The 23,258-nt window shown below is 35.3% G+C and overlaps 1 protein-coding gene across 2 annotated transcripts; it reads left to right on the top strand.

Moving 5' to 3' along the window:
- Positions 1–9,116: 9,116 nt before the first annotated feature.
- On the top strand, positions 9,117–16,201 carry LOC149229175 (protein NRT1/ PTR FAMILY 7.2-like). Of its 2 annotated transcripts, XM_089378514.1 has the most exons (6): positions 9,117–9,372; positions 11,773–11,885; positions 13,386–13,533; positions 13,830–14,047; positions 14,262–14,827; positions 14,993–16,201. In XM_089378514.1, the coding sequence occupies exons 2-6, from the start codon at positions 11,802–11,804 to the stop codon at positions 15,852–15,854; spliced, it is 1,878 nt and encodes a 625-aa protein (XP_089234640.1). In that variant the 5' UTR covers positions 9,117–9,372; positions 11,773–11,801; the 3' UTR covers positions 15,855–16,201. The 2 variants fall into 2 exon arrangements, with proteins under 2 accessions (XP_089234640.1, XP_089234641.1); XM_089378515.1 differs by lacking the exons at positions 9,117–9,372; positions 11,773–11,885 and adding an exon at positions 14,110–14,167 and having other exon boundaries at positions 13,396–13,533; positions 13,830–13,933.
- Positions 16,202–23,258: the final 7,057 nt, after the last annotated feature.

Raw genomic sequence — 23,258 nt, 5'->3', positions numbered from 1 at the left:
CCAAGAACCGGTCTTAGCTACACGGACTTCAAAAAAACATTTATTATGGAATGTGATGCTTCAGGAAATGAATTGGTGTTGTTTTACTGCAAGATGAAAGACCCATTGCTTTTGAAAGTTGTCCAATCAAGGAAGTATTTACACAAAGCTATTTATGAGAAGGAAATGTTGGCAATACTACATGCACTTAAGAAATGGCGACACTACCTAATGGGAAGACACTTCAAGGTAAAAACGGATCATGATAGCTATAACCTTAAATACTTTTTAGAACAAAGACTATCCTCTGAAGAGCAACAAAATTGGGTTACAAAGATTTGGGTTATGACTTTGAAATCATATACAAAAAAGGGAAGCAAAATGTTGTGGCAGATGCACTCTCAAGAAAGGATGAGGATGTGGAAGCATTGTTGTGCGCCATTTCTATTATCCAACCAGATTGGATAAACAAAGCGAGGAGGAATGGAAGAATGAAAAAGAAGTGTGGGCACTTATTTGAAAGTTTGTACAACAAGATTCCAATACATCTGATACATTTAGCTGGAAAATGATTTGTTATGGTACAAAGATCGCTTATACCTCTGTAAGAATTCCCAACTCAAACAAAAGATTCTTATGGAATTGCACACTTCTCCCTTAGGAGGGCACTCAGGATTTTTAAAAACTTACCACATGGTTAAGAAGGAATTTTTTTGGGATGGCCTTAAATCGGATATTCAAAAGTTTGTAGCGGAATGTTTGGTTTGCCAACAAAATAAAGTTGAAACAATTAAGGCCCCAGGTCTATTACAACCTTTATCCATTCCAAGCCATGTTGGGAGGAGGTTCAATGGATTTTATCACAGGTTTACCCAAGTCTGAAGGAAAGAGTGTGATCATGGTGGTAGTTGAAAGACTTACCAAGTATGCACACTTTTGTGCATTATCACTTCCATTTAAAGCTAGTACAGTTTCTACTACATTTATGGAAACAATTCAAAAGCTACATGGAAACCCAAAGATTATTGTAAGTGACAGAGATCCCATTTTCACTAGAAATTTTTGGACAAAATTATTTTCTTGTCTTGGTACTCAGTTAGCTCATAGCTCATCTTATCATCCTCAATCTGATGGGCAAACTGAGATAGTAAACAAATGTTTGGAAGGATATCTTCATTGCTTTGTATCTCATAAATAGACACAATGGGTCAAATGGTTGCCTCTAGCTAAATGGTGGTATAACACTTCCTTCCATACTGCAGCAAAAATGACCCCATTTAGGCACTTTATGGATATCAGCCACTATCCATCAATCATATTTAAGAGAAAATTATAAGGTTCAAGCAGTGGAACATCACATCGAGCATCAACAACAAGTCTCCAACTCTTAAAGAATAACCTCATGTTGGCGCAAAATAGAATGAAACAACAGGCAGATCAACATTGCAGCGAAAGAAGTTTTGATGTAGGTGACTGGGTATTCCTATGGCTACAACCATATAAACAAATGCCCCTCAAGCAAGCTAAGAAGGATAATAAATTATCACCAAACTATTATGGTCCGTACAAGATGCTGCAAAAGATTGGTACTATGGCATACAAATTGGAGCTTCCTGCAGCTTCTCAAGTGCACCCAATTTTCCATATTTCATGTTTAAGGAAGGTTATAGGTGAAAAGCTCCCAGTTCAAACAATATTGCCAAAACTTGACGAGGAAGGAAAAGTTATATTGGAACCGGAAGCAGTCGCAGAGACAAGAACTCTATAGCTATGAAATCGATCAATTTTGGAGTATCTCATCAAGTGGAAGAACTTATCTGCTGAAAATTCCACATGGGAGGATGAGAATTTATACAGAAGCATCCAGAACTACTCAAGCGTTGAGGAAAAAGCTTTTTTTAAGGAGAGGGGCATGTTAGGTCCCTATAATACTAGTGATTCCCCCATTACTATTGTCGTTGTATCCCTTATTATTATTGTTGTGCCCCTATTCTCCCCATATTGTTATTATTGTGCCCCATAGAATCCCTCTATTGTTATTTTTGTGCCTTTATATTATTATTGTTAGGTCAGCTTGGCTATATTGTGACCCCTTAGACTCCTATATATAGCAAGGAGGTTTTTTCATTTGAATCATCCAAGAAGTGTTCATTTGTGTAATGTAAAGGAGGTTCCCCCTCGAAAAGGCTGAATTTTAAGGCGTTGATCTATCTTTTCTATCTTTTTGTGAGCTGGTTTCATAACATATATTGTGGAAGCAAGAAGCTTCTTTCAATTTTTGTTTAATTGAATATGTGCTTGTAATGCAAGTGTATTGCATGGTAACTGGACAAAATCCTTCTTGAATATCTGTAGAGGTGTAGGCTTTCCTATTTAGAAAAGGGGAAATATGAGGAAAGAGAATGTACTATGGTTATATGAGCCTATAGTTTTAAAGATAGACCATTTATTTTTCCTATATTTGTTCTATATAGGTATTTTTTTGTTGAATTCTACAGGCCATATCATTGTTGGCTAGCCATATTTGAACAGAAAAAGAAAAAGAAAATGAAAATTCTACGTTTACTATTGGAAAAGTGGTTGTGAAGAATACCACTCATGATACTATTTTTTCAAAGTCTTTAGATTCTTTTAACTTAAGTGAAGTTCAAGTTATTAAAGGATTTGATAGAGGAAGAATTTTCATGGAACACCTTGAGTCTATGAGGTATGGAAACTTGTTTCTAAGAAGTAAAGAGAAGAGTGAGGAAATTCATAGTGTATTAAGAAGAGATCAAAAAATGCTAGTAGATGCCAAATAAATCACTAAAAAAGAGATCACTGGTAAGGGAGAAAGATATAAGAAAAGGGGCACAAATCCTATAAGATAATCTCAATCTTACGCACGCAGTACTGGTGAAATTTGATTTGCCAGCCAAAAAAGGAAAATAACTACTGGAAGTGAAAAACTGGTCGCTGATGGGCTATCAGGTGAGGTGGTGGGGATGACAAAGAGTCTCTTCATAGAGTAAATCCAAAAAGAGTTCACACGGTTGAATAATTTAGATCCCAGAGTGTGCTTGAAATGGGGAGCATTGAAGAATTTGTGGACATGGAGGTTAATAGCGTTGAACTACCTAATTGGGTTAGTACTTGTTTGCAAGAAAATCAAAAAATAATGGAGGAAATTGTTGAAGAGGACATTACTTTTAATGATCGTTCTATCACACTGCACGTCACCAAAGTTAGCTCTGGTGCACTTTTCTTCATTATACAGTCTTACATATCATTATAATATGTTCCAGACACATTCCTACAACTTAGTGCACCTTTCTGGTCATAATCATCACAGTTGTTGTCACTTGGGTTCTAAGTTTCATAATGTGTCATTTCAACAGTCACAATTATAAATAAGTGTCGTATTTCTATAGTTTTGAGGTGTGATGGTTATTCACGAGTCCGATGTATTATTCTCGATTGTATTAATGGTTTTAAGTGTGTGATCCAATAATGAGTCATGTATGGATGAACTTTCCTCTTTTACTCTATCAATCCCACACTTAACCAGTTTGGAGCCCTTCTTGGTCCTTTACCCTAGTGTAAATTGTGAAGCCATTAGCCCTCTTACCAAGTGCAGAGCTCAACCTATCCATGGGCCTCAATTATGCAATCCTCCTCCCAAATATTGGTGCAATAAGTCCCTCTCAAGGTCACCCTAAGTTTGTTGCACGTTATGATCCTCCAATGGTAGTCACTTGATCCTTCTTGCTTACTTAACCCTTATTGCTTATACTGACTCACTACATTGAGTTTTCATCACCTCTACCTTATATGACACATAGAGAACTCCTATCTAACATCATGGACCCCTTACCCTTTTTCCAAGTGGCTCCTTCCTGTAGTCTCCCTCAATGAAAAGTGCACTCCAAATGGTCAAGAAGCCACTATTGGAGAAAATTGTGCCCTCCCAAGCCTGATTGCACTTCAGAAAAATGAAGGATCCTCTGTCTCTTTAAAAGTGCATGGCACACTCACAAAGCACGGACTCTTAAGGTGCATGGCACACTCACAAAGCATGAAGTCTTCATCCTTCCCTTTGAGCGCATGGAACACTCACGAAGTCTGAAGCCTTTAAGCACATAACACACTCTTGAAGCCTAATGACTTTGAGCACATGGCACACTCTTGAAGCACAAAGCCTTCATCCTTCACTTAAAGAGCACATGACACAATCACGAAACCTAAAGCTTTCATTTGAGCCCACTCCTTCGACTCGAAGAAATGTTCCCTCCTAGTTCTTCTTGAGTGCACAAGTGCACTATGAACACTCAAAGCTTGACACGTTTGTCCGTTCAGTGTGCACTCTTGCACCCTCATTTGTTCCTTGAGCGCTTGAGCGCACCTTGAAAGAACGAATGATTTTCCTTCATGCTTCAGACCTGCGCCCTTGAGGTCTCTCTCTTTCGTGAGCATACAAGTGCATGTTGAAGGCCTCTTGTGGGCCTTGATGAGTTTGACTGCACCCTCCTAATCAAGCCTTCTTCATTTAACCCTCTCATAGGTCTATCACGAGATGATATTTCCATGAGCTAGGTAATGATAGAATAAATGTTTTTAAGACTGATTTTGTTTTTTCATGGATGATTTTCATTAGCAGGAGTACCATCCTAGCATGACAAGGTAATTCTCAAAGAAGATAGCAAGGAGGAAGCATAAAGAAACACCCACGAAGAAGAAGAACAAAAGAGAGTTATCATGGAGACATGAAGCAAATCATGGACTAAAACAAAAAGAAAATATTTCATGATGACTTAGAAAATTCCAATACTGACCCAAGACCCTTTGGAGGGTGAAGATAAGCAACAAAGTGGATCCTTCATGAAGATGAAGCATATATTAGATCTATGATCAAGAATTCAAGATGAAGTAGCAAGGAAGACAACTTGGCATTGCCACCTCATCACGAAGTCCATGTCATCATTGTCAAGTTGTAACTTGTAAAAGTGTCATCATATTGGTAAATATATGTCCATGTGTCATGCCACATCATCATGGAGGGTGTAATGATGTATTCTCAAGAAAAAGACAAAAATGTAATGTGTGGAAGTCCAAGACTCATATGTGGAATATGAAGAGTCATTTAGTCATATATGGACAAAATGTATTTAGGAGAAGTCTGAAAGTCACATAGAAAAGTCTAAAGGACATGGTGGAAGTCTAAGAGACATGAGGATATGAAAGGTCATTCATCTTGTTATAAAAGCAACCTCATAACTCATAGAAGAAGCTTTTGGAGGCTTAATCTTTGAGAGATGGTTTTGGCTTATCTACTCAGCATACGAGACAAAACTATTATTTGGAGAAGCACGCAGAGACTTATTGTTCCACTATTGGAATTAGTGCCTCACCATTGTAATTGTATACTTGGATCTTTCACCTTATAATTGAAGCTCGATGAGCCAACACATTTTCATGCATGTATTGTATATGTCTTAGTACTGTTCTTTAGATGCTTGCTATATCTTTCGTTCATATGCACTAAGGAAATTGAACTATTTCGATGGCCTTGGTACTTATCTTGTTGAAGGTGTGTTGTATGTGGTTTAATGTTCATTGTGTCTATGTGAACTATTTCACTAGATAATTAATGAATCTTTCTGTGCTTTCATGTGTCTCTCTTAGGTTAGCACTATTACTTCATTCTAAAAGCTCACTTTTGTCTCCCCTCTTTTTGAAAGTCTATTTTATACATCACAATTGTGTTTTACAATGTCAACTTACTTGCTTATTCAAGGTTCATGTATATAATCTCTTATATTATTCATTGAAACCAAGACAAATCTTTGTGTTATGGTGGTCAGGCTAATACTCCGAATAAGACTCCTAATCCAATAGTGTGAGGTCTAATTAGAAATTTACATAGGAAAACTGTTACATGTTAGAGATATCCAACACCCTCAACAAATTATTAAAAACTAACATGAATCCATCTTCATTCAATCAAAGTACAAACTTTATTAAAATTTTACATTAAAAAATATATTTTTATTTTAAAAAATTCTATCAATTTTAACAAATATAAAATTAAAATAAATTTATAATAATAAATAAAAAATATTAAAAATATTTAACTTTTATAAAATTTAAATAAACCCACCAAATTTTATAAATCCGTTATAATAAAAAAAATTAAATTTTTACAAAATTTATCCCCTAAATTTTAAATAGAATGCACCCATTAAAAAACCACAACACCTAACTTGCCATTTCGACTTTAATAACTCATTAGTGCAGTGAGGAACAAGCTCGCTAAACATCAAAATCCTGAAACTTAAATAGAATGCACCCCTTTCCATTTCGACATTAATAACCCATTATTGCAATGATTACCAAGTTGGCTAAACATCAAAATTTAACTCATTATTGCAGTGAGTAACAAGTTCGCTAAACATCAAAATCCTAAAACTTAAATAGAATGCACCCATTAAAAAGCCACAACGCCTAACTTGCCATTTCGACTTTTATAACTCATTATTGCAATGATTAACAAGTCGGCTAAACATCAAAATTTTGCCTGTTGTGAGGATGGCAAATTTCTATTTGGAATCAGGAATTTTTTTCAGAACGTGGGACTGGCTAGTGTTTAAATATTTTTTTATTTAAGGATAGAAATGAATAGAGCATTATCAACAATTTTTTTAGGACACTTTGGAATCAAGGTTTTTTTTTCAGAATGTGGGAGTGTTTAAATCATTTTTTATTTAATGACAGCAATGAATTCAGCACCATCGACAATCCCTATCCCTAGACACCCAAAATTTTGAAGTTTGAAAACTGTAACCAATATTTAAAGAAAAATCGTCAATTTTTTTCAAAACCATATTGGAATTTGTATTATTTTCCGAGTAACATTGTAATATATTTAGAATACACATTTATTTACATTAATGAATAATAAAATTGAGAATTATAAATAATATAGCAATTTAACATTTTGTTCAATTATTTTATATTTCAAAACATTATTAAACAAATTTTAGTTAAATTATATTATTTTGGGTTTAATTTAACATTCTAAAACACACATAAATTTTGTAAAATTAACTAATCAAACTTATGATTTCCATAAAAACCTACCCATCAAAATTATTCTAACAAATTCAACCAAAAAAAACATACAAACCTAAAACAATTATAATAGAACACAATCTAACTATTAAAAGTCATTCTCAATTATAATAGAGCACAATCTAACTATTAAAAGTCATTAGAATCCTCATGTACATTAAAATTTGTATATAATTTGAGTAAGAATCTCATATCTGAAATATTTGCAACCCTAATACCAAGAAAATAAAAAAAATTAATTGGCAATGCACTGGCTGGCTACCCTCAATTTGCCTATCAAAATCCATCCTGTACTAAATGTATTAGAAAGAGAAAGACCACCAAAACCCAATGAAAATTTGTCGTATACTGCTGTACTGTAATGCGAGTCATCAGATTAGCGTGACGTTGCAATTACCGAGAGTTGCATTCTCTCCTTTGCCCGGCCAGTGGCAACAAAGTCATATTGTGTCATTTTTTTCTTACCTACCGACGAACCCGTTCACCGATCTGGGGATCTGAATCTGTGCATTTCAAATCAAATTTGATATGTGATAAGTGTGCAGATAGATCTGGGGGACCTTGAATATATATGTACATTTCAAATCAAACTTCATATCTGATAAGCGATGTTGCGTTTTGGTTTCGCCCGTGAAACTTGAAAATTGCTTCGTCACAGGCACTTTACTCTCAAATTCCACCGGTAGAAAGTCCTGCTTAAAAAAATCAAATCAAAAGCGTTATAAGTTGTCCCATCCACAAAGTTATCACACAGCTGTATGTCAATACACTCCTGGAGAGAATTTAAATTTTAACAGTGACAAGTCACCAGACACTGCTGAAATCGCAAACGCAATTGCCAAAGGAATTTTGGTCAAATATAGTAAGCTTTTTGTTTTTTTCAATGACCCTCAACATTTTAAATTAAAATAATCAAAATAGACACTAAAATGACATAACCCATCAAATTTAAAAGGTGTTTCAGATTAGAAATTCTTGCCAACTATTTTTAGACAACTGGAACCTTGTCACAGTGAAAGATGTTGCTTGTCAAACGTGTATTTCATTGGGTGATTTATCAGATTCTGCTCTCACAAGTATTAACAAAAATGATGACAACCTTTACTTTCTGGTAAAGTTAAAGGATTATCGGACGAAAGCCCACTTCCGCACTTTCGTCTGCAAAAGAAAATAATCAATTCCAAGCCATCTTGCCTTCCATTCCAGTAGCCTACACGTAGATATTCAAATTCCGCAAGCAACCTACATTAAAAAAAATCGTAACATAATCACTGCACGAGTATTTTCCAGTGACAGAGCATAAGATTCTTAGGACGTTACAAATTCATTTAGATAGCAGATTTTATTTTGGAATGCTGTAAAAAAAATATTTTTAAAAATTAGAATGTTAAATTATTTGAATCCTTTTTAGGATGGAAATTGATTCAGTACTAACCAATTTTTTTGAGACATTACAATCTTGAAATTTAACTACTATAACCAAATTTTCAAAAATTTCTACCCAATTTTATCAGGATCGTGACAAAATTTCTAAAATTTCCATTATTAAATTAGCTCTTATGCTTATTCAATATAGTATAACAAGTGAAATGTAACATCCAATGTAATATTCAATGCAGCTGTGGCTGAAATTTGTTCACAAAGCAGTTGAACAGCCGATCCTTTTTCCCTGGTACGATTTCCTGATGTGATGTGCTTATCATGCGTTTCAAGGACTGAAAGTGACTGAATGACACGTGTGAGGACTAAGGCCGTCCTGAGCAGTCTATTTCAAATTGACAGGTCTAATAACATTTTACAATTTGTCGTCTTTCAATTTTACAGTGTGCAGAAATCGGGAGAAAAGCAGGGCATCACAACCGGAATGGCGCCCGGCCCGCCAGGCCGCCCCACCGTGTCTGCTTTTCTCTCGGGTAAGCTGGCTCTGATGTAAGCTTACGTCATAGACGTGATAATGCACCGCCCCAGCCATGAACAATTGCTTATATAAGCGCAGCTCATTGCAGTGTTTAGATAACATGGTCTGCAGATCTGCTAGATGGTGGTTAACTGTTTGGGCAGATTCGTAGATTGTTCTTTCTCTAGCGGGTTCAGCACCTAAGATGTGCTGTACCTGTATCTGTATTCTTTCATATTCTCCTGAATATTTCATACTGGATGCAAAATTCTGGCATGAAAACGTATCTCTGAGGAAGTTATTTTCATTTTCAGCGTGAAGCAATCGAGTTTAAACGAATTGTTTGTTAGGATTCTGGTGCTCGTAAATTCTGCATTATTTCTTCTTTGGTATTCCAGTCGAAATCTCTTACACGCTAAAGCAATTTGCTTATTGATTTTTACTTGATCGTCATTTTAGTTGAACCAGATATCATTTTGCAGCATTTGTACAAATATGTAATATGCTCTGAAACTACTTTTATAAGCGACGCTGCGTTTTATCTCTATCTTACTGTCAGAAATAATTAGGTCCAGCTTGGAAAGTTCAAAATTCAAAATCGCCTTCTGAGATAATTTTTTATGTTTAATCCTGAAGTAATATGTTCTGAAATTCAGCTATATCGGTGATTTACATCTTTGGTAATATATAGCTCTGAATCTGGCTTTTTTTGATGAAACAACTCCGCCTTATAAATCACTCACTCAAATACTTTTGACTGGCTTGCTGGGAAGGATTTTTGCTTACATATTTGATTGTCTAAACTAGAATGACGAACAGCCCTCCTTGTTGCGTATTTTGGGTCAGGGAGAAATATAAATTTCTTATTTCCTTTAAAACTTTACTGACTTGATCTCAATCTGTCTGCGTTTCACAAGTGTAGAGGCTGTGGTGTTCTTTTGAGACTTTTAATACTGTTACAATCGGAATACTGCTCCATTTCGAAATTTACCGTTAAATCCCGGCATAACTTTCTTGGTCGGTCTGCCTGTGTATTACGATGAACCGACGCTATTCCTTAACCGGTGCAACGGAACCATCATGTTCCTGTTTGTACAGGCTATCAGCGCCTGCTTCGATCCGATGCTGAGAAAAAGGATTGACGGCGTCCGTTAAAATGAGTCAAGCACTGTTAAGTCCCGTTAGCATGTATGGTTGGACTTTGAAGGATTTCATTTTATTTTGTTATTAATTTTCTTTTAAAGGTGGTTGGTTGAGGTGTAAATCTTAGAGAAAGGATATGAAGAGAGAAATGTAGGCCTGCTAAAGGTTGGCTTTTTAGATTTTTTTAGGCAGGGATTTAGTTTAACTGGTGGCAGGGTAGGAATTTCAAATCTTAAACACTTATCAAATTTTGATATTTTCTGCAATTCTAGATCATTTTAACAAAAAATGTTGACTCGAAAAGAAAAATTTAGACAATATTTAATGGGCAAATCACTTAGTGACTGACAATTTCCCATAAAATTCCATCTGACTAGTGAATCCCAATTAGATTGCAATTTTGTCTACACAGAGTAATCTCATAAATCATGGACATGCTAGCAAATCAAAAGAAAATATGTTAGCAAATCAAAAGAAAATAAAGTGGTAGCCTAAAGAGGTCACAATTTCTCAGGAAATAATAAAACTTTTGCAGGATTTTGAAGAAACCAACAGAAATTTACTGAAACTCAGGTTAAAGTTGTCAAGTTTCAGGATTTTGGGTGCCCAATAATTCTCGAGAATACTGAATCAATTTCCACCATTAAAAAACTATTCAAACACTCAGGAATTTGAATTTCTTATAAAAAAATTCCCCAAATTGAAGCGAAAATTTCACCATCCCACAAAAATTGTGGCCTCAACCCAATTAAATCAAGCACCCATAGAGTATCTCTTCTGCCTGACTTCAATTTCGTACGCTATTTTCTTATAACAAATTTCTCCACTAAAATGCCTTCACAGCCTGAACGAGTTCATTGTTAATTACAGTGCTCCATATTCGGGATGAAGTCTTTGTGCGAATTGTTTAAATGGCATAACACCCTGTTTACGGGCCTGTTATAGACTCTAGAGCAGGTAGCCCAATTAATCCCTTAGACTTGAGTGTCCAAGCGCGCCATCCCCCAGTAAAGATTGCACACCGTCTAAAATTCGATGCAACCATTACCCTACGATCGGGTTAAACTCAGCGGAGGAGGTGTTCGTCCTAGAACTTGTAGCTCCACCGATTGACAAGTTGAAAAACAGAGAAAGAATATGCAACTGTATCTCATAGAGAATAGGCGAACTATTTTGCATGGCACGGTAGCCTTTTTTTGCGATAAACAACAGTAGGAATTCAACATATACTGTAATTTATATATAACTGCATCTGCTTCAGTTTCTGAGAGGTGGGCCCAGATTCGAACAGAGTTGTAAAGATCGATTTTTTTATACTGATACTCTTCTTGAATTTGGGCATAATTCTAACATGCTAGAGAAAGTCGAGGTCTGCATCGGTAGGGTTTTAGATTAGCAAGTTATTCAAGGATTAAAATCCTAAAAGTGTCTGTGATCATATCCCTCCTCTTCGGATACAAATTACAACAATAAAACTAAATTAGAAAGCTTCAAGTGTCTATTATTCAAGTCCGTTGAATTCTGTATGTTTCGTTTTCATAACTAATTGTTTTGTTCAATAGATCTTTAATTATTTCTGAGAAATTAATGCGACCAGATTTTGGGAGGGGAGATGGTCAATAACATTGCCTGAGTTTAACTTTCAGGTTTATAGATCTTCACCAACCAGATCAAAATGGAGCAGCTCAACAGTCACGTTACCATACCCGAAAGTCAAAATTCGGAGACGGGGAAATTACCTCAGGATGCTTATGTCAAGGTAATCTTTCCTTTCTACGAAATGACATGACATATGAATTGTTTTTATTTTTATTTTTTAATATCTAAAACTAGTGTAGTAGCAAACAGCCCCAAAGTCATTAATAACATGAATCTGTGACTGGGTAAAGGGTGAGATCTCCAGACACTCTTATTCATGTTATTAATCATGAGTGGATGTGACGCATACCCTCTGAACCTTATCACTTATCACAATCGGTCAATATTAATCAATTAATATATAGACTCGATTTCACCTTTGATTCTAAACCTCGTCTCTTCAGAAAAAAAACTCTGAAACACATGTTCTTATAAGTCTTAAAAAGTAAAGTTGTATGACATCAGATAAAATCCTATTTTTGGAATAAGAGTCACTCAAAGTAATTTTACATAATAAGAAATCAAATCCTTTGCCATCTGGAAAAGGGCACTCAAGGTTGTCAAAATCCTTTTTGTTCGGATACTAGGTTTTCATATCTTTCAACTCATTTTCTAGTAAAATTGATTCCAAAAATTTAACAAAAAATATATCGAACCTAAATTTTATAGACAAATTTGATCACAAATTTAGTAAGAATTATATAGAATTTTACTTTTGCAATAAGAATTTTGTTTATAAAAATTTCATTTTTGGAATTTGTCAAGATGATTCAATTCTATTAGTATTTTTAAAAATGCTATAAAACTTTAATTTATTGGAGAAAAACAAATCAGAAAAAGTGTGACTTATTTTTAGATGTTTTTGTCTTTTTAGGATATTTTATTTGGTTAATTATATTGAAAATTTAATAGTTATTTTTTGGAATTCCAAATTTCAATTATATAATTTGCAAAATTCAAATGATTAGTAAGTTTTTAAGAGACTAAATCCGTTTTGTATTGAAAATTAATTTTAAATAATTAAAATTTACAAAATTGTCAGAAATTGCATTTTCAAAAATGAATTAAAAACAAAAGCAATAACAAAAATAAGATGTAACTATAATTGTTTTTTCAAATTCCAATAAAAACTCCAAAAATGTGAAATAGTTAGACCAAGCTCAGAAGGATGGATAGAAAATAGACCAATTTAAATGGGAGTTGTTTTTAGAAGGACTTTTGGGACTTTCAGGTGCTGGAATCCTTGGAAAATTTTGAGTTGAAATTTTTATTTGTATTATTTAAATTGATTTTTTGACTCTATATATGGATTTAGCACCCTCAAAACTCTTATGGTACTTTTATTGTGCACAAGTTACCTATCAAACTTGTGATTTCAATAAATCCTTGCAAGATTTTAGAAAAATTAGACCAAAAAAACCCACTAAAAAACTTTCAAAAAATCTCACTAATACAACTCAATTTAAATAAACCTTCAGTAACGTTCCCACATAATTGGAATCCTCGTTCCCACATAATTGGAATCCTATTACATTAATCATATGCAGAGCATAATTGGAATCCTATTACATTAATCATATGCAGAGCATAATTGGAATCCTATTACATTAATCATATGCAGGGAAAGGAGCACAAAAGGAATGATTTCAATGGTCCGCATACGAAAGAGAATGACGTTGAGCATACCCTAGACGGTACCGTTGACAGGTTCGGCCGGCAGGCTATCAGAGCCCGGACTGGTGGCTGGAAGTCTGGAATATTAATATTAAGTATGTCTGAACTCTTTCCGTTTTGTTCAGTCACTTCCAAATATTTATCGGCAATTATTTATTGTGCTAAATTAAGCTTATAACTTTTCTGTTGGCTGGTATGCTACTGGACATACCCACAAACTAAACCCGCGGTTATCCACCGTCATACGTCTGTGTATTTTTTATTGTGAACTACATGGTGTGGTATCTCGAACTCTGCTCCACAAAAATAACTCGTTATTGTGAGATCGCTGAAAGACAAGTTTAATTATTCTGTATTCTGACTACTTGTACTGCTTGTCCATGTAAAATAGTTAATCAAGGATTGGCAACGCTTGCGTTCTTTGGGGTGGGTGTAAACCTGGTTCTATTCTTGACGAGAGTGCTTCATCAGAGCAATGCATCGGCAGCAAATAATGTGAGCAAGTGGACTGGAACTGTTTATATATTTTCTCTTCTTGGGGCATTTGTTAGTGATTCATACCTGGGACGCTATCGGACATGCACTCTGTTTCTCATCATTTTTGTAGTGGTGAGTCAAATTCTTAACTTTTTGTTCACTGATGTGCCTAGAACTGCCTGATACATTTCCAGACAGATACGTCAAGCATTTAAGGGGGTTGAGTGCTGTTTTGGCTGCACCCATTCTCTTGTAAGCCTGAAAAACTATTAAAATTCTCTTAACAGTATTTAATGGTATTGATCTATGAAGAAGTAGAGACTAAATTATGTTCTCTGGCAAACAGGGTTTGGTGCTTTTGGCATTATCATCTCAGCTGATCTTAGTGAAGCCTACTAACTGTGGAGACGGAAGCTTGAGTTGCCAATCTCCATCAACAATGGGGATTGGAGTGTTCTATTTATCAATCTACCTTGTGGCTTTAGGAAACGGAGGATACCAGCCCTCGATAGCGACGTTTGGTGCAGACCAATTTGATGAAGAAGATGACACAGAAAGACCCTCCAAAATAGCTTTCTTCAGCTGGTTCTACCTTGCCCTTAATCTTGGTTCTCTTTTCTCTAACACAATACTGGTCTACTTTGAAAACAATGGCTTGTGGGTATTAGGATTCTGGTTGTCTGCTTTAGCAGCGGGATTGTCCACGCTGTTATTTCTAGCAGGAACGCCCACTTATCGACATCGCATGCCTGGAGGTAACCCACTGCCGCGTTTCGCCCAAGTATTTGTGGCAGCGATTCTGAAATGGAGGTTGAAACGCCCATCAAATGCTCATAAGGACCTTTACGAGCTGCCCAGTACAGAAAGTGCAATCAGCGGATGCCGAAAGATACTGCACAGTGAAGGATTAAGGTCTGTATATGCGTAACCCCAATCTAAATATGCTAGGGAATTTAAGCACCTTTTCTGTTCCTCTCATTATTCAGTTCACCGCCTCTATGTGTCTATGATAAGTATTGTACGTTATGCTGGTTTTTCTCTTATTTCCATACTGATGGATTATATTGAATTTGTAAGGTTCCTTGACAAGGCGGCAATAGAAACAGATAATGACGCGGTGGATGTGAAAGGGAAGGCAAGTAGTCGATGGAGACTTTGCACAGTGACTCAAGTGGAAGAAGTAAAATGCATCCTGAGGTTGCTTCCCATCTGGTTGTGCACAATCATTTACTCAGTGGTGTTCACCCAAATGGCATCTTTGTTTGTGGAGCAGGGTGCTGCAATGAACACCTCCTTGGGTAGCTTCAATGTCCCAGCTGCTGCAATGTCCATGTTTGATATTTTCAGTGTTGCAGTGTGGATAGCTTTATACAGGCGGGTGTTAGTTCCTTTTGGTTATAAGGTCACAGGCAATCCAAAGGGTTTCACCGAGCTACAGAGGATGGGAGTGGGGTTGATCGTGGGTATGCTCGCCATGGTTGCTGCTGCTGTAGTTGAGATTTATCGGCTGAAAGAAGTAGACAACAAAATCATACCCGACAGTCCAAGCTCCCTCAGCATTTTCTGGCAGATTCCTCAGTACGCTCTGATCGGTGCTTCGGAGGTGTTCATGTATGTGGGTCAGCTAGAATTTTTCAATAGTCAGGCCCCTGATGCACTCCGAAGCTTTGGAAGTGCCCTGTGCATGACCTCAATATCGTTTGGCAATTATGTGAGCAGTTTGCTGGTGACAGTCGTAATATATGTGACAGAGAAGGAAGATAGACCGGGTTGGATACCTGCCAATCTGAACAAGGGGCATATGGATCGCTTCTACCTGTTATTAGCAGCCCTCACATCAATTGACTTCATTGTCTATATTTTGTGCTCCAGATCCTATACCAACATTGCAGTTTACAAAGAATCTACTGAGGACGAAGAACTAGCTCAGATCAAATAAGTCTTTTCTTCCTTCCTTCGCAAGGTTCTGTGTATAGATGCAAGAGTTTGCTATAGTAAAGTGGATGTATAAAGTAGAACAACCACTTTGAACTTTTTTTATTGTAAGCTAAAAAGCTTCGAAGAGCTGGCCTGAAAGGTAACGAACAGAGAATAGTGAAAGAGTTTTAACAATAAATTAATTTGTTCATAAGTTTGGTGCATTTAATTAAATGTTCTTACACTTATAAACATGTAAGTCATAGTTCTGACACACAGATTCCATGACAACACAATTTGGGGCTACCATGTATTCAACTGCTGGCTCCAAGTTCACACAGATTCTATCATAAAGCAATTTGGGCTTAACCTGGATTCAACTGCTGACTGTAAGTTCATGTTTATATTCAAGAGTATTTAAATCAATCAGGGTTTGCTCCATTGAAGTTCAAAAGACAAAGCCCTTATCTGCCTCTTTATTTTTAATTATCTAAAATGTTAAATATTTTTATTTTAGTATCCTATTACTCAAAACAAAATGTTTCAACAATCTTAAGGGAAGTATCTGGACCATGTGGTTGAAAGCAAACACTTTGACACGAAGCCGTTTTAAAATTAAAAATAAAAATAAAAATTAATTAATTAATTAAAAATAAAATAAAATTATTTATCACATTAAAAAATGGTTTTTTACAATCCCTTTTTTACCTTAATTTTACAATATCTAACAAATATGTCATAAAATTTATTTTTCTCAATTTCACAAAATCATTATTACATGATAATGACATCTTTTGGATTTAATCATATAATCCTTTTATAATGCAACGTCAATTTACATTGACATTCGACCTTTACTTTAGCTTGTTTAAAAGTGAATTCTTAAATTTACGTAACTTGTGAATACAAATACACAAGATCTATTAGAGATTTCATATCTATGTTAAGGTGTATACCTTATTAGATGTACAACAAATAAAACATAAAATGATTATGTGTAAATTTAATAACATATTAAAATTCATTGGACATTACTTCAAGATATTCACTTCTTTTGTAAATTAATTTAGAGGAAATATTATATGACATTAACATTTAAATTTTCTATTGGATTTATATTAAAATCTTTTTAATATTAAATTATTAAGTTATTAGAATATTAATAATGCATTATTATATGGTTTATATTATATTTTTAGTCTAATGTTTGAATGGAACTAAAAATTGTGTACCAATGCATCAAGTACACATTGAGAGATTTAATTCCTATCTGTAGTTAGTGCTTAATAGATTTGTGGTTAATCCTTCTTATATATATATATATATATATATATATATATATATATATATAGATATATATAGATATATATATATAGATATATATATATATATATATATATATATATATATATATATAGGCACACATAAACTCACAATATGTGAGAATTTTCATTGTTTAAATTGTATTTTTGAATGTATAAATGGACTTAATGCCTTAAAAATCTCTTTGGGAACTTGGATTATGTAATCTACACAACTTAACTCTAATTTGAACAAATATTGGTTGGATTTTTTACAAAAATGAACAAAAAAAAATATACTTGAAAAGGGACTAAAATGTGAAATAGTAAGATTATTTGAAATGTTTTAACCATAAGATTTCTTTTTTCCAATTTCTTTATATAATATATACATTTATTTTTTTTTAACTATATATAATGTATACATCTAGTTGACATTCAATATTGATGGAATCCCATATCACACTCATATTGGTTTGTGGATTGCACCTCTCTTGATGCAAATATTATACCATAATGAGTTAATAGAACTAACTCATCAATGATATGATGCTAAAATTAATTTTGCATTCTTTTTCTAAGCTAATTTTCACCCATTTGTGACACTTTGGCATCAAATTTTAGTTAAGTTTTATCTCTTGTATATATTTTTCCAACATTTATTGCAATATTCAACATGCAAATTTTATTATTTGCTAAAGATTTTTTTTTCTTTTGTAAATTGCATCACTTAATATTCATTAAAATAGAAACATTACATATCGATCAATTTCAGATTCACCAAGAACTCGACATTCCATACATTGGTAGATAGGGGGACTGAGCAAAAAAACGGCTCCAAAAAATGGTAAGAGACACAATAATTGAGATGCAACTGAAAAGCATTGAAGAGAACAACACATTTACAAAGTAACATTAACACAAAATTTCCCCACAAACCAAACACCACAGAAGAATGACCCAACAATGCATAAGTAACCACAAGTATGTTCAAAGCAATAAGAGAAGAATGCACAGTTAATGCTTCTCACAATAGTTACTGCAAATTTGAACCCCGCCTACCTTAAACACTGAAATCGGATGGCCATCAACATGCATTGAAATCCAAAGCAACCAATGCCAAAGAGGCCACCAAGGATATGAAAACAAGAATCAACTTGACATAGCAAATTTCATAAATCACATAGACATGATAGTGAAAATATGAAGCCATTGTCATACATAATGATGAAAATATTGAATGCCTCAGCCTTGCAAAGAATCTTGGGATTCTTTCTCACATTCGGTAGCCATGATTAGACAAAAACAAACAACATTGGTGATACCTTACATTTAGACAAAGGTAATTCAAAATTCTCCATGACACTACAATCCCAAAAACACGCACCTGTAACCTTAACAATAGGTTTATGAACCAAAGCAAGTTGAAACTACCAAAATGAACTTGTACCTAGAGTTAGATGCCCAAAATCAAAGAAAAAGGTAGAAGACCAACGAAAGCTAGTCTTGATTAGAGGAGATAATGGTCAAGTCATGTGCATTGTCCACTAGAGGGTCAGTGGGATCACCAAAACAAGCTAGTGAGGTCACTTGAATTATAATCTGACAATAGAAAACTTTCAACATTAGCCAATTACAAATACACATTGTCTAGATAGAACCTTAAATTCCTAAGCATAAATTTGATATCTTCAAGTGAAGAAAGCACACTATATTTATCAACCTATTTATCCTTAAATATTAAATGAAATAAGGTATCCGTATATTGGTGAAGGGCCAAGGAATTTAGGAAATGAAGTCTCCATTTCCTGAATCGACTAGGATCAGTGACCTGAGTCATATCTTCTCCAACAATATTTGAATGTGAATGATATGGACATTCATGAAAACACTTTGACTCGAGTAAGAGGATTTCCTTCCTCACTTCTAAAGGAATCACATCGAAAAAAGTCTCAACTAAATCATCAGAAAAAGGATGAATATGTTTATGCCCAACAATATTGATGCCATCCCTCCTACTCATCATTCTCTGGCTAGGAGGCATGAGTACAATGACAAAGGAACAAATTGAACAACCACTAAGAGACCCTCTACCATTAAAAAAAGATGTAGAATGAAGTATTGGTCATCGAAATCCTGAGCGAAAGGCTAGCAGGTCATCACTCACTTGCCACAATAGGGGTCCAAACCCCATTAAATTATCAAATTCCCCACAATACAAAGGCATAATGATCCAAGTAGGTATTGCAGGCCACCCACCTATTCCATTTCGCCCTACAACACTATTTCCTTTCATTTTCCTAATTTATGCATAGTTTATTAGTTTTGGTAGTTTTTCAGGTCCTGAACTTTTGGAGCCATTTTGAGGCCCTAAATGATGATTTTTAGTAAAATGGGCAAAGTCTTAGTCTATCACAAATATTTACAGTCGAAAGTTGTTGTCATTAAATAGATATTTTTAATGAGATATTTTACACTTCAAACGAAGTTCATATTCCAATGTTACAACCTTAGGAAGTTGGCGTACCAACTAACCCCAATGAGACCCACAAACGTTTGTCGTTTCATCTCCTAGGGTTAGGATTTTAGATGTTTAGGGTTTTCCATTGTTATTAAATAATAAAGATGCCTCAAAGCCTCATTATAATAGAGTTCAAAATTCATGTAGTCGTCACATCTCTTCTCAGAGATAATCTACCACCACCTGAATGAGTTTGTTTATCTTATGTATGTAAAAAAATTTCAACAATTGCTATTTAATTAATTGATATTTTGTTTCACTGTATCTTTGTGTTTTGGTTTTGAATATGTAATTCATTTCATTCCTACATAAATCTGGATCAATGGTACACTGATCCAGATTTATGCAGAGTATCCAGGTCCCAACCTTGTTCTTTACGAGTATAATTGGGTTCCCACAAGGTGAGGAACTATGTAAGGTGTCCCATTTTTGTAGCAACTCCTGGATTTGCTGCTTGATTTCTTCGTTTTCTAGAAGAGAGTGGTGGTATATTGACCCATTAGGTAGTCTGAGGTGATTAGGGATTTAGATCGATCAAATTATTGACCTAACAGTGCAAAGGTACCCTTGTCGGTGAGGAGAAGATGTCTTTGTATTCTTCCATGACCTTATCCACATACTTCTGCTACGTGGAGGAACCCTTCCCAGGGGCCATGATCTTCCCATTACTTTGACAGTGAAGCAGAAAGAAAAAAAAATCCCGACCTGGGAGATGATATAACTACATTTCTTAGCAGAGATCAAAGAAATAGTGGTAGGCAGAATTTTCCTCATCTCATGAAGGCACTCAATGCAATGGGGACCATTTCTTGCTAAGGGGGAGGATTGATCCTGGTGGATATTAGTGGCTACTTGCCTATTCCACATAGAGCCCCAACACTATTTCCTTTGAGTTTCCCAATTTCTAACATAGTTTACTATTTTTTGCATCTTTTTGGGTCCTAAACTTCTAACACTATTTTGAGGCCCTATGTTGAAAAATGGAGCAAAAAATTCTCAATTTTATTTTTCCTTTGATTAAATTGAGGAAATTTGAATTTCCACATCAATAGACAGCTTGGATGATGTTAACTTATGTAACATGTCTTGTGTCATCTAGTTTACTCAGTAAATTTGAGCTGGAAAAGTTAGAGTTCAATTCTGCATGTGTGATTCCTAATTTGTAGCAATCAAGGTCAGTTATCTTAGTTTGTTTTAAGTTAAACTAGTTCCAACTTTTGGAGGAACTAGTGGAAGTTCAATTAACCAGTGGGACTTTAGTCAAACTCAGTGATTATCCATTTAGCTAATCATTCAACCTAAAATAGCTAGTGCATGCATAGAAGTCGAGTTACCTAGTTTCGGTGGAGATTCCAAGTCAGTGTAACATCACTTGTAAATGACTGTTAAGTGTACAGGTGTTGCATGCAATCAAATGATCAACATATGGAATTGTGCAATTCAATTAGAGGAATTTCCTAAATAATAGGGGCTAATTCCTTAAGGAAATGTGTAAGGAAATAGGAGCTCAAGTCGAGGAAACTTTTTTACTAAGTCTGGGTTAGAGTCCTTCAATGAGCAAAGAGATAGGTCATGCAATTGGAGGGTTTGCTTAGTTGAGAAAATAAATTGTAATACATCTCTATTCATTTGATTAATGCAAGCAGGCATTGGGGTGTTTAGCAAATTGCTTTCCCCAGATAAAAATATTTGTTGCATGTGTGTTATTTCTTCTAGCATGTCTAATATTTTTGTTCTAAATTGTGAATTAATGTTCACAGAGTAATAGAGCAGGTCCATGTCTTGTGATTTTGATTAAAACTTCATAAGAAGTTGCAAATCTACAGCCTCATTTCGACATGGTATCAAAGCTGAATTCACATTAGAGCAAGAAATTCGAAGTCTGAGAGGTTTGATTTTGAAAATCAGTGTAGCAGGATTTCTTCAGAGCTGAGAAGATGTCCTTCAATGGACTAAGGTTAAAGTATTCCTTAGAAGGCACCTCAAATTTTGTTGCATGGAAGGACTGCATGGATGTAGTATTAGATGACAATGGATTAGTACAATACATCAAGTCAAATGTTGCAAAACCACAAGCATCTTATGCCTGAAATCTTTCATAGTAGAAGAAAGATGTAGCTAAGGTGAGGAGAATAATATTGGAGGGAGTACAAGATCATATTGTCTCGAATATCCACAGAAAATAAACTTTGTTCACAATTTGGAAAGAACTGACAATATTGTTCGAGAATAATAGTGACCACAAGAAGTTGGCACTCAAGGATAAACTTCGAAGTATCAAGATGCAGAAGAATGACACAATTCCGCGGTATCTGAGAAAGTTTACATAGTGTCGTGATCAACTTGGCGAGGTTAGTGTCAATGTACCTAAAGAAGACTTGATAAGCCTAGCTATTTTGGGCATTCCCAAGAGCTGGCATAGCTATCAAGATTCGGTGAATGGCAGGGAGAAACTACCAAATTGGGAGCGCTTGTGCTCTGATTTGGTATCTGAGTAAATAAGGTGGAATATCATAGATGGGACTTCATCCAAGTGGGAGGATGAAGAAAACTTTGCATTAGATGGAAATGCCAAGAAGGAAAAAGGGAAGAAATCCCAATCCAAACTAGAATCCAGTCAAAAGGGCAAGAAGAAAGATTTGTCAAAAATTAAATGCTTCCATTGTCATGAATTTGGGCACTATGCCATGAAGTGTCCACACAAGAAGACCTCAGGAGGAGAAATAGGTGAAGCTTTGGCTTCACAGTTCAAGCTTGAGTTTACCGTCATTGTATGCATGGCTAGCACAGAGATGGGGAGCATGTGGTACTTGGACTCAGGTTTACCATTCCACATGACGATGAATAAAGATGTTTTTAGTGACGTGGAAGAAAAATATTTGTAGATGCACATTGAGATGGGGGACTACGAAAGGTATAACACGATCGGGATTGGTATAGTCACCTTTTAGAGGGAGTCAGGCTCCCCCCTAAGGCTCAAGGATGTCATGTTCGTTCGGGGCCTAAAGAAAATCTCATCTCTATTGCAGTTTTGTAATACCCTGGTTATGATGTGAACTTCAGCAAAGGAAAGGCATTCCTGAGACACATATCCATGAGACAGTTGAAGCAGTTTAGATTTCGTGTAAAGAACCTATACAAGCTAGATGTGGAGGATTGTGCTGCATTGAGAACAAAGGTGGAAATGGAGCAGAGTCATGATGTCGATGAAATTTGGCATAGAGGACTTGGCCATTTGCATCATGGTGCTTTGGAGATCATCTAGCAGATAACCACAAGCCTCCGCAAAGGACCACTTGAGCAACAGGATGTATGCAAAGGATGTACTTTGGGGAAGCACACAAAATCCACATTCCATGATTAGGACAACAAAGAACATGTAGTCCTAGAAAGGATCCACTCTAATGTTGGTGGACCTTTCTTGATAGCCTCCACTGCCAAACACAAATATTTTTTCATTTTATTTGATGACTTCTCACAAAAGTGTTGGATCTTCTTCATGTGGAAGAAGGATGATCCATTCTCCAAGTTCGTAGAATTCAAGGCACTGGTTGAGATAGAAGTGTGTAAAAAGGTGAAGGCACTCAGGAGCGATAATGGAGGT

Source organism: Pinus tabuliformis, chromosome J, assembly GCF_031772625.1.
Source record: "Pinus tabuliformis cultivar Carrire ecotype Pingquan chromosome J, CPIR1, whole genome shotgun sequence".
NCBI lineage: Eukaryota > Viridiplantae > Streptophyta > Pinopsida > Pinales > Pinaceae > Pinus > Pinus tabuliformis.
The sequence above is the reverse complement of the archived record's forward strand: the minus strand, read 5'-3'. Positions and strand labels throughout refer to the sequence as shown.